Source organism: Amphiura filiformis, chromosome 20, assembly GCF_039555335.1.
Source record: "Amphiura filiformis chromosome 20, Afil_fr2py, whole genome shotgun sequence".
Lineage (NCBI taxonomy): Eukaryota > Metazoa > Echinodermata > Ophiuroidea > Amphilepidida > Amphiuridae > Amphiura > Amphiura filiformis.
Window position 1 is genome coordinate 22,698,578 of NC_092647.1, and position 16,147 is coordinate 22,714,724.

At 34.1% G+C, this 16,147-nt stretch overlaps 1 protein-coding gene across 1 annotated transcript in view; it reads left to right on the forward strand.

The window, feature by feature from the left end:
- Window positions 1-650: 650 nt before the first annotated feature.
- LOC140142206 (uncharacterized) overlaps window positions 651-16,147 on the forward strand; it is a 58,779-nt gene continuing 43,282 nt past the window's right edge. Inside the window, exon 1 of the mRNA XM_072164173.1 lies at window positions 651-1,411. Coding sequence (XP_072020274.1) covers window positions 1,311-1,411 — 101 coding nt within the window. The 5' untranslated portion in view covers window positions 651-1,310. The remainder of the gene's footprint in view (window positions 1,412-16,147) is intronic.

Below are 16,147 nucleotides of genomic sequence, written 5' to 3' on the forward strand. Positions count from 1 at the left end.
TAAACGCTTATTTTAGATCCCTTAAATCAGTTTCCAATAATTTTCGGCTCATGCATTAATTCGCAGTATTTACGTGACTGCAAAACAACGTTCTTTCTTGTAATTCTACCCCAATGCTAATTTGCACATATGAATAAATTATTCGTATATTGATTTATAATTGATTAATATAATTGTGCAAACTAAACCAAGGGTAAAATTCCATGGGATGAAATTACAGACTCTGTTCAAGTTTGCAAAAAGCCTACGGGCGACATCGACCCAGAATTTGCGTTTTGGACAATTTTTATTTTAAATTTGTCTAAAATCACATAAAATTAGCCATTTTGAGATTAAAATTGATTAATTTTGGCTAAACATTTTTCTTTATCATGTTGTTTACCATTATTTACTTTTTTTTATTTTTCAAACCAACAAAATGACTTTGTTTTCGGATTTTTTTAAATAGTTTTTCGAGGAAATAATTAACTGAATTAAAAGGCGATTAACAGTAATATTCACACGCTATATAAACTTGTGACTTTTGTTGTAAATCGGACCCTATGACCTGCGACAACCGTCACGACAATGCATGACTTTTGACAGTGTAGCCGGTTCACTGAACACCAAAAGCCACTAACCCTGGGCAACTAATGTCAGTTTACAATTCTTTGACAATATTGTGTGTATTTGCGGTTCATAACGACCTGTTCGCTGAACATGTTTTATTCAGCATATGGGAAGAGAATGTGTTGTGATTTATAAACAGAAAATATGGAGCTGTCATCGAAACTGGTTGGAACGTCTCTTTTTCACGGAAATTCGGACGACGATATTCTGCCACTAGCCGCTACCTGGTAAAATCCACGCGCAACACTCGAGACACGACTCGGATATTTAAACTGCATGAAAATAATCGTTTTCAGCATTTTCAGTGATTTGCATATGTTCATATTACTAGTCATGGGCGCTTAAACATCGTAAATAAAGTGCATGCGGATAAGTACGGTACTTCAAAAGTTACCAAACATTACAAATATTTTGGATCATACGCCGGAATCATACGATACGAAGGAAATAATCGTTTTATATATCCGCGATATCCGTAATCAGAGAGTAGTCTATACATGGAGTTATTGAAGTATACTAGTATTATTACTATTCAAAATCAATGCAGTGTTTTTATTACATAAAGCTCCCAGGAGAGCATTATGATTTTGGCATTAAAACAGGAAATACAATTTTGATTTTACTACAACATGATTTGAAACTTCAAGTGCATCTACAGTGAATTTATCAGGTGGGATCTCAGTACGGATCGATCTGTTGCCATGGCGTTTCGTGTATATTTTATCGCAATTTTTGTTACTTTTCTTGAGTCGTCTGCTGGTCTTTCGTCAACAGACCCCAACGTGTGCAATGTTACTGTTCAGTAAGTATGACACAATTTTATCATATTTCTTCAAAAATATTTGTACTCAAATTGTATATATTGAGGGTTGTGAGCCAGAAAGCCCCAACTCACAATCACCTGCTCCCACAAAATGAGCATAAAGTCGCCAGGGCACTAGAGAAGATACAGTCCATTAATCATGACAAATTTCAATAGAAAACAAAAGACATTGTGGAGGAAATATTGATATTTGAAGACCAAAAAAGGAGCCGACTTTATTCTCATTTTGTGAGACCTGGTCATAGCGAGTTTCAGTTATGGCTTTCTGGTTCTGAACCTTCGATATATTATAGGGCCTATACTGTTAAAAATGTCACAAGGTATTGTACTTATTATTACACACGTTGTTTAAAAAATACAACTTGTTTAAAATTTTATAGCCATAATCTTTTCAATGTTTACCAAAAAATGGATGTAAATTTTAAACAGTGCTGTGTAAAGTACGGTCCTATGGTCTAGATAACAAATCGAGTTTACTGCAGGAATTATTCTGTGTTTTAGGTTTTAAACTAACAAATTGGTAAATTTAGGTTTTCAACATGTTTCGACTAAATCGACTATATAGAAAAGAGTTTAATCTCTAGACAATTAATGTATTACAGTGCAGTAATTTTTGTGACCAAGTATCGAATGTAACAAAACCAATATCAAGGGTATAGGCCTATTTCTTTCTGTTTAATTTTCTTTATTTTAAATCAATCAATTGGCGTCGACTTGTTTCTTGGATATCTATACTACCAGTCCTGTATTTCGATTTTACATAGTCGATAATATATTATCGAATGCCGACTGTGTAGGCAGCCATTACCACATTCCGCGGTGTACGGTACCCGGATGACTACTAGGCCATTCAGAGTACAGATCAGATCAAAAGTGCATTAATATTGTAGGCCTAATGTTCTAAATTCCGAAACGTGTGTGGTATACAAACTTCATTCTCGATACCACAAAAATGTGTTAAGCACATACACTTTTTTATTTTAAAAAACACACTCTGATATTTTCGTCTATGTTTTATACTGTCACTGACTGTGATAGCAAGATATGTTTTGCTGAAGAAATTTTGTAGTGTGCCTTATTAATATTCCAAGTGAGACAGGCATTTACTATTGGGAGTAACATGTTAATTTTTTAAAAGAATTTTCAAGCATGCAATATGCAAAAGATTGATCGTGTTAAAATAATATACATGTATTATTAACACATGTACCTAGGCCTACAGTGTAAGCTGTATATTTCTAAAAAATATAAACATCTCAAAAAAAGTAACTATAGCCCCCCTTAAATAATGGTCATTATTCAAAAAAGAGCTATTGTAATACAAATCTGTAAAATGCGTTTGAAGCAGAATATATTTCTGCGCATTTTGACACCTCATTTGATACGATAGCCCAGACAACAATAAAACACCGGTCAATTTAATGTAATGAGGTCCAGATTTTAAAGTTGCACTTACATACAAATTTTTACAATACAAAAACACTCAGATATCATTACACAGATTTCGCTCCATTTAATGCAAAATCAATAGAATTTATTGCAACTTTCAAATCTTGGGCTACATCCCGGGGGCTACATTGATTTAAGTGTACGCTGTGACGTCAATATTTAGTCAATTGCTACAAATGAGATGTTTAGATGAGGGGGGTAGTTACTTTTTTTGAGATGTTTATATTAGCAACATGAACAATGTGGCCTTCGTTTAAAAGCATAACTTTTCCGCACATGACAGTACAATTCTTTTGTGACAGAAGTTAAACATGTCAAGAATTTGTATAAATATTTACAATAATTGTTGAAGTGAAGCCTTTCGTGCATATGTAATTTGGAACATATCTTGGTGTAGATTATATTCATCCAGTAGTTCAAAACATTATTTTGTAAATTAAATCTAATACTGGAACTAAAATTTGCAACTCACTTTGCTTCGTTGCAAATTTTAGTTCCAGTATTAGATTTAATTTACAAAATAATGTAATTGGGAACAGTTTGGCAACTATCTCTAATAGACCTAGATATACTAGTACACAAAACATGCTAAACAAGATTAATATTTTGATTTACCAATAGATTTATATTCGGGTTTATTATAAATAAGACTTAATCCTCATGGCTTAATAATTAACACCAATCTGTATTGTTGTTTTTGCATACAATGCAAACTTGTATATCGACAACAGAAACAATTATGCAAGAACATGAACAATCATGCCATAAGGCCATTCGTTATTTTCATAACATATAGTTATGGTCGTGATGCAGAAGTTTTAAAACCATTTCCAAGAACGTGTATAAACAGTATAAATATTTACATATGCAGTGAAACGTAAGTCATTGGGCTATTCCAGAAAATAGATGCACACCCCCTATAGAGGAGTAAATTTTCAATCAAAGAAATGTCCGGATTTCCAAATCTGCTTTCTGAAAACGACTGGAATTCCAGTTGCCAATGTTATTGGAAAAAGCTTGGAAATCCTATCAAATGCAGGAAAAGTTACGGAAATGTTGAAAATGAGCTCTCAAATCGAGGATTTCTGATTCTGAACTATTTTTCTTCCGGATTTTTTTGCCTTTAGGCACTTTAAAAGTCTGGATTTCCAACAGTCACGACTGGACAAAAAGTCCGGATATCCGAACTTAAAGGATACACTCTAAAAGAACTGTTTTATATCAAAATATGTTAGAACTATGTGAGCACTTTCTAAACAACTTTACCAAAAATATTAGAAATTTGGGCGAAATTAAGCCTTTTTATGATTTTTGGGCAAAATTTATAACTTTTTACCAATAGCAAATTTCTCAAAGTAGGTAAAATTAAAAAAGACAAAAAAAAAAAATAAATAAATAAATAAAAAAATTTAAAAAAAAAAAAAAAAAATTAATTAATTAATTAATTAATTAATTTAAAAAAAGGGTCCTAGATATTTAAATCTAGTTTTTAAAAATTTAAAAATTTTTTGACTCAAGAATTTTTTTTCTTACGTGGTCCAAAAAAACCTCAAAAAAGGTGAATTTTTGCCCAAATTTGACCTCACAGATTAATTTGTCAAGTCTTTGCCATTCTAAATATCTTTTTATATACTTTATACCAACAATTTGGCAGTTATGAGGCCCAACAGCTTCCGTAATTCCAGGGTTAAGACCACCCTTAACACCGTTATTAACTCGGAATTTCATTAACATTTTAATATCAAACACTTTGTACAGTAATTTTGACATACAAAATTTTAAAAAACTACACTCACGGTGTTACACTTCAAACACACTATTTTAACATATGTTTAACGTAATCACGTGCTATAAATTTAACACTTTAATACGTTACACTTTGAACATTTCCGTTAAATATTCCAACACTTTACATGTTAGTGAAGATTTGTTACCACTTGTTTTCAGAGTGTGTAAACATTTTATCATGTTCTGTATTGAACTCATTCAAAGTTGAACTAATGCTCTTTTAGGATTTATGACAAGTTTCAAATTTGGTGCACACATAGCTCAGTTTTGATGTGTTAGGAATGTTAAGGAAGATTTTCAATAAATGGGGGCTGAGAAAATTATTTTTTTTATATTGATGACCCATAGGGAGTGCCGAGAGAGTCAGAAAATTTTGTAAAAAATGCGTCAAAAACACCAATATTTCATAGTGTCTGATGACATTTTTTCACCTGGAATTATGGGGGGTGTATTCTAGTCCCGCACCAAACTTATTGAGGGAAGTGAGCCCCCCCCAGCGCGCCGGTTAGTTACCGTTCCTATATGCCTATGTTATAAGTCGTCGGTATTCAAAGAAACTGTTCCAAGATCATTAATATATTTGGAAAGACTGGGGACCGTTCACAAACACTTGTTAGGGGGGGGGGGGGGTGTGATGCAAAACAATTCCATCACAGTTTTCGGGCCCCCCTTTTCAGATCTCAAAGCTTTCAGGACCCTCTTTTTGACATGAGTCAACCCCATAGAAAACTCAATTTTCTCGGGTAAATTTGTGGTCAATTTTTTTCAGGCCCCCATTTCCTTAGAAAGGTCAAAACTAGGCCTCCCTTTTTGCATCAGGCACCCCTAACAAGTGTTTGTGGATGGTCCGGCCCCTGAAGGAGCCAGTTGTCAAAACAAACGATTACTTTAGTAAACATATATTATTGACAAATGCAAATCACACCTCATGATTTGACTATTGTCATTATTGTATGATTTGGAAACCTTTGGGCGAGGTCACAATTCTTTGCAAAAAAGTAACAAAAAGATCTTTATAATAATCCTTGAATGATGATACTTGAACTCCCGGCTTGAACTGACATAGTTCATCTATCATTTTAAGTCCGGGGGTGGAGTTACTCAAGATTGGTTTGGGTATAGGGAAGTGCCATTGTATCTGAAAATGGGCCCATCATCATTTAGGGCCTACGCCAATTTTCCAAGAAATTCTGACCTATCGACTTACCAAAAGTCAACATTTTTGGCCATATTTAACACAAATTCAATTGCGAGAGTTTTGACAATTTCCTCTAAATGTTTGGTAAATTTTCTTAAAAAATTAATAAAAAATTGTCAAAAACGACCCATCTATATTATGATAAAATTGAATAGGCCTATAAAAAAAGGAGTCATTGATATCCCGAAATGCGACCCATTACACATCCACATCCACGTAATAATTATGGGCATACTGTGTTCCTCCCCTGGTTTTAAGTATCAATAATATTATTGTCCGGGTTTAATTGTTTCTGCCAAAGACTATAGTATAGACCCTCTGGTATAGACCTGCAAAAAACGTTTATTTAAATTAAAAACGCTTTAATATACGAGGTTATACATATGAATTAAAAAATAATAATTAGCTACTCGTCAATCAACTATGGTCGGAAGAATGTTATAATTTAAATTAGACCACGAGCTTATCAAATTAAAAAAAAATGAAAACCAACATTATATAAACACACTTTTTGTTATGTCTAGGCTAAATGCAGTAAAATTATTTTGAAAATCAAATAACCATCATGTTCTTTCTAGGATATGTGTGTTCACCGTATACAGGTCATTGCTGATCGAAGCATGGAAAACAATCTATTGTTGAAAGAATTAAACCTGTAACTAAAGATTTTTAACATTCAAACTATTCATGACTTGCAAATTGTGGCATTGAAAAAACGAAAGATACAATTGGTGTTTTTAATGTCATTTAGAAGGTTGCATAATTTTAACCCTGGAATTATTGAAACTTTTGGACCTCATGACTGCTATTGTTGGACTAAAAAGTTTTATACATAATTTAGATAGACCTACGTTGGATTTATTTAAAATGCTCAATTTTGGAGAACACGTCAGACTTTTTAAAAAGGTAATTTCAAAACAATAGATATGACGAAGTGGTTAAAAACAAAAACAAAACTAAAACAAATCATAAAAAAGCACGATTTTCACCATTAACAATTTTTGGTGAAGTTGGTCAAAATTCCAAAAAGAAATAAAAAACGTGTTCCTCCTTCATATCTAGTTTTTGCAAATTCATTAGAAAAAAAACTATAGATTTATGTTAACCAAACTAATTTGGGTCAAAATCGAACTTTTTATGATTTTCTTCAAAATTTAGAATATTAAATACATCTGACGTCACAGTTGGATATTTCAAATTCATGCCATTCTATATTTTTATTTACACCATCAATTCATTTACACAACAATTTAGCTGTAATGAGGCCCAAAGGTTCCATACAACTTTTGGGGCCATATATATTCGACGTAGAATATTCCTTCACCAAGTATCCGTTATTCAATCTATTTCAATTCATTTTTTTTTTATAACGGATGTATAATGACGGAAAATTATATGTTATGTCGAATATCTGATGGAAAAATTTTATCGATTTTACATTATTGTGTATTGATAATACGTACAAAATCGTGTCATTGTGTGATTATTTAAAAGTGAAAATAAAAGTCACACATTTAAATTAATTAAACATGAATTACGGTACCTTCGCGAACTTTTTCCCTGTTTTGGTGTTTATATAGTTATACAAATACGTTTCAAGGGATTTTTACAGTGTCCTCCTAGGTATTTGAACCTCAAAAAGTTACTGAAAATTCACGAACCCTTTAGAGAACCATTACAGATTATGCAGACTCTCTAGAGAAGCAAGAAAAGTTTCTTGGAGTGACCAAAGATAATTTATGGTTCCTTTTACAGTACCATCAAGAGTTCACCTAAAATGTGAGAGGACACATTTTAATTTTTTAATGACGTTTTTTGGACTCGAGCAAACTAACATATGAAAATTTTGAGAGAGAAAAATTTTGGTGGGTATGTCCCCCGAAATTTTGAGGTGGTTAGTCTTTGGGAGCTGACGGCGTACCGGTAAAAAAAAAAAAAAGGTGTGTGGGGGGTCTTTTGGAGCTGCGAACCAGCAAAATGGGGCCTTTGGAGCTGCGAACAGCGAAAATCAAGGGTCTTTCTTGGCTTTTGGTTGAAAATCGACTGAAAAAGCAATTTGGGTCGTTTAAAGTTGAAATAATCAAAATCAAGGGTCTTTCGGAGCTCTATTTTGGTCAAATATAGAGGGTCTTACACAGCTGCGAAATCCAAAAAGGGGGGTCTTTCCGAGGGAACATACCCGTATGGTCATTTGTGTTGAGTGCCCCTCCCCTAGATTTCTCGGTAGTCCACTTGCACATTGTGCATATTCTGGCTATTGCATTTAAGCTTAAAACTCTGATTTAATTAATTTGTACACAATTGATAGATTTTCCACATCTGATCTTTAGTTCAGTCACCGTCCTCCCTCTGTTTGTTAGCTTCCCAAGTGATTTTAATCGGGCCTTCGCGAATAAACGGGTAGATTCCAAAATCAGAATTGTTCAGTATTAAAGTGAGCCATTATTCAAGATATGTTGCATTCAATAACATAAGTATACTTACTTTTACTGTCACTAATTATATAAACTCTTTATGACATTTTACTATTAATTATAATACACATCAGTATAATTTTGAGCTCCAACAGGATACGTTCATCATGATTAATAATAACATAATTTTTTTATTTAAATCAAAATTCGACTATGGCATAGTCTACCCTCCCCCCCCCCCGGGAAAAAACCCCCGCTGCGCTACCTGAGTTTACAGTTGATACTCGGCAATCTGAAATAAATTTTCATATGTCAGTTTGCTCGAGCTCCCTTAAAAAAAACCCCAAAAAACAAAACCAAAAAACAAAACCAAAAAAAACACGTCATTTAAATCACAATTTCTCTAGGCTAGCATCGTTTATTCCGATCTTCGCATATTTTTTTTATTATGTCTCACATTGTCTTACACTTCCTTCATTATTATGTGATGCAATCAAGCAAAATCAGTTGGGACTCGGAAATATCAAATTTTCAGTTTTTTATAGATTAGTAAAAAGCATTTACAAAGCTGCATTTTGCAGAAAACCCCATTGAAACTGAATAACCAGTTCCAAAGATATGACCAATTAAAGAGCTTCCAAAACAAAAGAAATCAAAAGAATATAATTCCTTTGTTTGGCTATATCTCAAAATCAATATTTCCGAGTTCCGACTGATTTTGTTTGATAGCATCACATATATTTAGCCACACATGTTTCAATTTTATACAAGAAAATGCTTTAATCGTTCGTTTGTATTCAATGGTATCAGTATTTTTAACATGGGTATCTTTATAATAAAGTCTAATATTTGTGTTATTTTCAACGAAACGCGATGAATGTGCATAGCGCATGTGCCATAGGCAAGTTGCTATCTTCTGAAGATATGATTTTGTCAAAATACGAATAAAAGTTTGACAGTCTGTTTTATTTTTCTTCTATTGGGAGATAAACATAGAAATGGTATTATGAGATACATAAAAATGTATAAATCCTTGAAATGTTATTTTGCTATTGTCATTTTAAATTTAAAAAAATGTCATTAAATTATTTCCATAGGCCTATAATGATTCAAGAACATTAGAGGAATGTTTATATATAAAACAATATACTATCCTATGGGGCTTAATCGGTGAAGACAATTCAAAGTTAATCAAAATGTCATAACATGATAAATTAATGTCCAGAAACTTCACCCAGCCAGACGGGCAAGGACCGTAAGGTGAACATGATGAATGCCTTCCAAATGTTTTGCTAAATTCTTTTCATATGGTGTACTGATGTAGCTGTAAAAATAATTTATGAGAAAATTATATAAAAATTAATTTTGATTTCACCGCGTGGGCACAGAGAGAGGATGCACAAGGGAACGCGTTTTGTGGGGAATATTTTGGAGGTATTGGCGAAATATTGCAAGAAATGCAACTTTAACTTCTGAAAAAACACACACCCCAAAACCAAAACAAAATAAAACAGGAAAAACAAACATAATCATTATTCCATGCTTTTCATCTGCGTATACGCATATATTCTTATGTAAAAAGTGGGTAGGCCCTAACCAAACCATGCTAACTATGAGTATGATGACCGCCGGTATTTTTGTGTCTTTTGTTTTTTGATCCTTTCCTATACATTTCCCATATGGAACCTTTGCCTACCAACCCACCCCCCACCCCACCCACCCCCAATAAGTTGACTATGCGTCAATAAAGGATCGGTATTATTGCACCGCCTGGCAGTTATTTCAGGCCCATATCTCGATTGTGAAAGTTAGGCCACTGGTTATGGGAGATAATGTAAATATTTTGCATTTTAGCCTAAATAAATAATACAAAAATCTTGTCATTTTTAGTGTATATTTTGAAAACTAAGCACAGTAATATGAGTTTGGTTCAAGCAACATTCAGCATATAAACTGCAATTTTCAGCATTGTATTTTAAACCGTCATTTAGCAATTTGTTAAAAACTGGTTAATATGTACAACAACATCCAAAATTTAGGTTTAAAAAGACAAAACAACCGACGTTTCAGGAGCATGACATCCCTTTTACAAGGTAAAAATCTGCAAAAGATTAAAATTTGTTAGAAAAAAAGGAAAGGAAGGAAGAATGAAAACCAATATAAATAAATACATTAAAATATTAAATGAGAGCGATCGTTCTTTCGTTATCTGTTGGTGAACTTCCGAAATTAATCTTAAATTAATAATTAATAATTAATTAATTAAAAGTCTTTAGAATTTAATTAAATGAAATTATTTCAACATGAAAAAGAAACAAAGCACCAGTGTAATAAATTACCATCATACGACTTTTTTGTGGAAAATGCTATTTAGATTTATTTTCAGTCTGTTTCCATGCCCACAACGCATCCAATCTCCTCTCTGGACCAGACGCATCTCTTTTTAAAGGGATTTTTATTGTAGTTGCAATTCCTACTCCCACTAATTCATTACATTGAAATTTATTTTGCATTTACTGTCTGTTCAAATTTAGCTATTTATTTGCGTTTAATAAATCAGGCTCTGCATAATTTTCGTAATTAATTTTGAAAAGTCAAGAAAACCGATATCATCGTGGCAAAATGCATAGTAAAATTGGTACGCTTTATATTTATTTACAACAACAACAACAACAACAACAACAACAACAACAACAGCAACAGCAGCATCAACAACAACAACAACAACAACAACAACAACAACTAGAGATAATTTGCGCTCACAGAGCGCAGACAATCGCAAGGCATGTATTAAACCCTTTAATGACCTTTTGACCTGACCTTTGTTTCCCGAGGTTTTCACTTACAGAAAGTGAAATTACGGTATACGATTTGACCCCAGATAACATTTGACCTGACCCCTGCAAAGTGTTCCAACATATTCCCCCTGATCATTAAGTTTGTTGTCACCGAGTTTGGGCCTTGTACCCCTTACAGATGTCCAAAAAATGCATTTCTAAAATTTGACCTCTGCATGACCTTTGACCTGACTCCTGCAAAATGTTCCCCTGGTCATGAGATTTGTTGTCACTGAGTTTGAGCACCATACCCCTTACAGATGTCCAGAAAAGGAAATTATAAGATTTGACCTTAGATAACCTTTGACCTGACCCCTGCAAAGTGTTCCAAAATATTCCCCTGGTCATTAAGTTTGTTGTCACAGAGTTTGAGTCCTGTACCCCTTACAGATGTACAGAAAATGCACTTCTAAAATTTGACCTCTGCATGACCTTTGACCTGACCCCTGTAAAATGTTCCTCTGGTCATGAGATTTGTTGTCACCGAATTTGAGACCCATACCCCTTACAAATGTTGAGATATTGCAATTGTAAGATTTTACCCCCTTAATGACCTTTGACCCCAATTCTTTGTACAACTTTTAGACACTGGCTAAAGGCAATGCAGGTATGCAAGTGACGACATTGTGTTATGTAATTTGTGGAAGAAGAAGCATTTTCAGTGAAAATCTCATTTTGGCCATAATGACCTTTGGATGACCTTTGATCCCGAGTTGGTCATGTAACATTTGTGCCCCCACCCAATGGTCCTTGTGACCAAATATGGTCACATTGGCCTAAAGCATATGGCTACGATGGCTCGTTAAAAGTTTGACAGAAGAAAGAAAGAAAGAAAGAAAGAAAGAAAGAAGAACTGACCAAAAACAGAACACTCGCAAATTGGAAATTTGCGATTGTAAACAACAACAACAACAACAACAACAACAGCAACAATATTCGCATCTCTATAATTGGTTCCCCTATGTGTAACAATTAGCACACGCATGATATTTGTTCGCATGCCTGAGACAAAGATACCAAACCAGATATAACCTGGTTTGGTATAAAATATAAACATATTTTATAAGATCTGGATGTGCTCTAATTATTGAGATACATTTCGTCGCTATGGACCCATGTTGCACTAGATATAGCAGATCAGGTAGGCTTACAGTAAACTAAAATGGGAGAAATGCATTATGGGAAGTGTAAGATAATACCAAACGTCTGTAGGCAAGAGCGTAGGCCTACCATAAGCCTAAAATTAATGCTTTCCAGACATAGGCCTAGACGAATTAGGCTTTAAAATTAGAATTTATTACTGGTACTATTGTTAACCCGTGTATAAGTTCGATGGCGTCCTATAATAGAAAGTCCTTTCACATTTATATTTGGAGGGGGAGGGAGAGAGGGAGGAGGGAGGGAGGGAGGAAGGGAAGGAGGGAGTGAGTCAGCCTCCAAACCAAATAGAACATCATCGAACTCTTGAATGGTTCCATAACATCGATACACTATAGATTATTAATTAGTTGAAGGTATGTCATCCCTCTCGCCTCGGGTCACCAAGCTTCACCAGTCCATGAAAATCAAGTTCAACCACCAAGTTCAAAGACAAACTTATGTCATGGGAATGACTCAGGGTAGCTTGGGGGTATTAAGGTGGATCGTAGCCATAGTTCCCAGTTTTAACCATTTAACTAAAAATACAATGCAGCGCAGGTTTGCTTCTTAAACATTGATCTTAGGAAATTGTCAAGGAAGTTGATAATCGTATTTATTTTTCAATAGGTTTGGTGGTTCTTGAGTTAAAACCAAAATATTATACCAAAACGATAATGTCCACTCCTGAGAAACCGTTTGAAGCAGTTCCGTTTTGAGACTCATCCTCAGTAAGACACATTACACACGGGGGGGGTGGGGGGGGGGGCACATCAAAAACTTTTGGTGGGTGTGTTCCCCCGGAATTTTGAGGTGGTGGGTCTTTGGGAGCTGACAGCGAACCGGTAAAAGGGGGTCTTTTGGAGTTTTCTTGGCTTTTTGGTTGAAAATCGCCTGAAAAAAACCCAGAAATATGAGGAATGAGTAATTTTGGGGTCTTATAGAGCTGAAATTATCTATTTTGGTCAAATACAGGGTCTTTCGGAGCTGCAAAATCCAAAAAGGGGGGTCTTTCCGGGGGAGCACACCCGTATGGTCATTTGTGTTGAGTGCCCCCCCCGGGATTACACAAAGTCACGTCACTATAATACAAAACATTTCCAAATTTAAGACATGAAGTCGTACAAGACACGTCTAAAATGTACAAGACATGTCTTGATTTTGTGTCTTCTTGTTAGACATGTCTTGCTAGAAGACATGTCTTAAGTATCCCATCAAACACAGTTGTTTTTAAAACGCTATAAACGTGGTTAATAATAATATACGTGTTCTATTTTTTTTGTCATTCTCAAAATATTAAATATTTGAAAAACAGTGACTTTTTTTTTCGAAGGAAGAGTCTAATTTAAATACTTTCTGTAAAACGTTTGGTGTTTCCTGGGATACCTTTGAAACGTTTTCGACAAGTATTTTGCCCGACTTTGCAGTTGTGTTAGGGATGGGGTACAAATCTGATTAAAATTTGGTAGGCATACCTGGGGATATTGTCGTCAGATTAAGGGCTGGGGTATGAACGTTTGGACAGTATTTATTTTGGGACATTAGAGCACATCAGACATATCGAATTGCATTCTGAATACGAAGAATGTCATTCTGATATCAAATAATTTTGGTTTTTGAAATTCGCAATTTAATACACATTTTATGGCAAATCATTAAAATTGATATTTTTGATATTTAACAGTACTCGAAGTAAACTTTATATGAAATGCCGACGATCAATTGAAAATTTTGACCTTTCGTATTGAAGATATGGATTTTTCCCCAAAACACACAAAAAAATTAGGTCGTTTTGGGAAAAAAATCTATATCTTCAATATGAAAGGTCAAAATTTTCAATTGACCGTCGGCTTTTCCTCCCAGCTACATACACTTTAAGAATATATCATTAGATTTATATAATTTACTTCGAGGACTGTTATATATCAAAAATTTGAAAAATATCAAATTTTTATAATTTGTCATAAAATTTGTATTATATTGTGATTTTCAAAAATGAAAATTATTTGATATCAGAAAGACATGCTTCGTATTCAGAATGCAATTCGAGGTCTGAGGTGCTCTCATGTCCCACAAAAAATACTGTCGAAACGCAATAAACGCTCATTTTAGATCCCTTAAGAGTTAGACAAATAGTGCAGCTGGTACAAGCTGTATCAAAATGATTGGTACCCATCAGTTTTCAGGAAATTCAACATAAGATCCAAATAATTTGCAGATTAATTGTATAACAAGTCATAAACTATAGGCCTACATTCTCAGTAGACATTTTGAGCGTATTGGAAGAGGCAGGCTTTTCAATAAAAATCAAAATTGATGGGTACCAATAAGTTTGATAGAGTCTGTAGCTCGTGCGGTAGCGGACACATATATTTTTAGGCACTTGTAATAATTATTTGCAAAAAAGTTTGCAATACAAACAAACAAACAAACAAACAAACAAACAAACAAACAAACAAACAAACAAACAAACAAACAGATAAAGGAGCAAACAGTTTGAACATTATAATACCCAATTTGCAGGGTGAATCAAAATGATTAGTAGGCCTATAATTATAGCCAAACTTTTTTTACTATAATTTTTTTATCCTGGATATACACTGTGATTTTTTCCTTCATTTAAATTTAGAAATTAATTAGCCTAGATGTCAATCAAAAGATATGGCTACTTTAATATAATTACCCATTTTCATGTTTTATATCACTTTTGGCTTACCTATTAGGATATAGGCCCTATCGGTGGCGTAGCGTGGGTCATCACATTGGGGGAACCGACCATGAATTGATTGGGGGGCTTCAGATCGATTGGGCCCCCCGTGCGGCCGTGCCCCTATAATGCTACGCCACTAGGCCCTATACATAATGTATAAACAATACTGGTCCAGAACAACTTTCAATACTCTAGGAATTATTTCATTTCTATACTGGTGATTAATCAATTATTTATATTCAAAAGAATATGGTATCACTTTCATAATTTTAAAATAAAATATGCACATGAATGCAATAAAGTGTGCAACTTTTTTGGGCGTCTTTTTGAAAATGATCTGAAATGATCTTGTTTTTGCAAATTAAAAGAGGTTAAAATTATTAGACAATATACCAGTTTAGGTTAGTATTATTTTTAAATAGTCAAATATTGCTATTAAGTATTTTCAGGATTTTTGGGTATATATCTTTTCGACTCACTCTGTATTGTAGTTCATTTACGAAGTTTCATAATATGTTTATGATACTGAATAATAATAATATAAACCATCTTTTATTTTACTACTATTATCAATATTTTCAAGTTCATTTACCTCCGGTCCCCGAAGTATAATTTCTGGCTATCGCCGAGAGATTTCATTAGTTCAACTTGGCGGTGATCGCAGCAATGCACACTTCTGATTGGTTGTTTGGAAATCAAGGTCGTGTTGTTTAAGGTTCACTGTTAAGCTGAATTTATACTACATCGCTGAGCGAGAGCGATTGGGTTTTGAGGTGGAGTGCTTTTTGTTGCGTTGGGAAAAGCGCGCTGCCTCATTGGTCAAATACCAATCGCTCGTCGCCCAGCGATGGAGTATAAATTCAGCTTTAGGCCTATACGCGAAGACCGGGGCAATGACTTGCATGACATTTCATGACATTGAACGGTTGGCCGAACATTATTGGGGGTACAAATAGGCCTATAATTTGATTCTTTTAATATCTTAATAATATAGGCCTATACGTGTGGTGCGATTAATAGTTATGAGGGAGTGGGGGGCATTTTGGTCAACCAAAGGGGAGAGGAAGCAAAGTGTTTGAACGCAACGAGGCTCCCTTTACTATGATCTTAGAAGAATAAACAATATATTATACAATAAACTTCAAAGTGAGTTGAAAAGTATTTGCCCATGAGGCTAGCCCA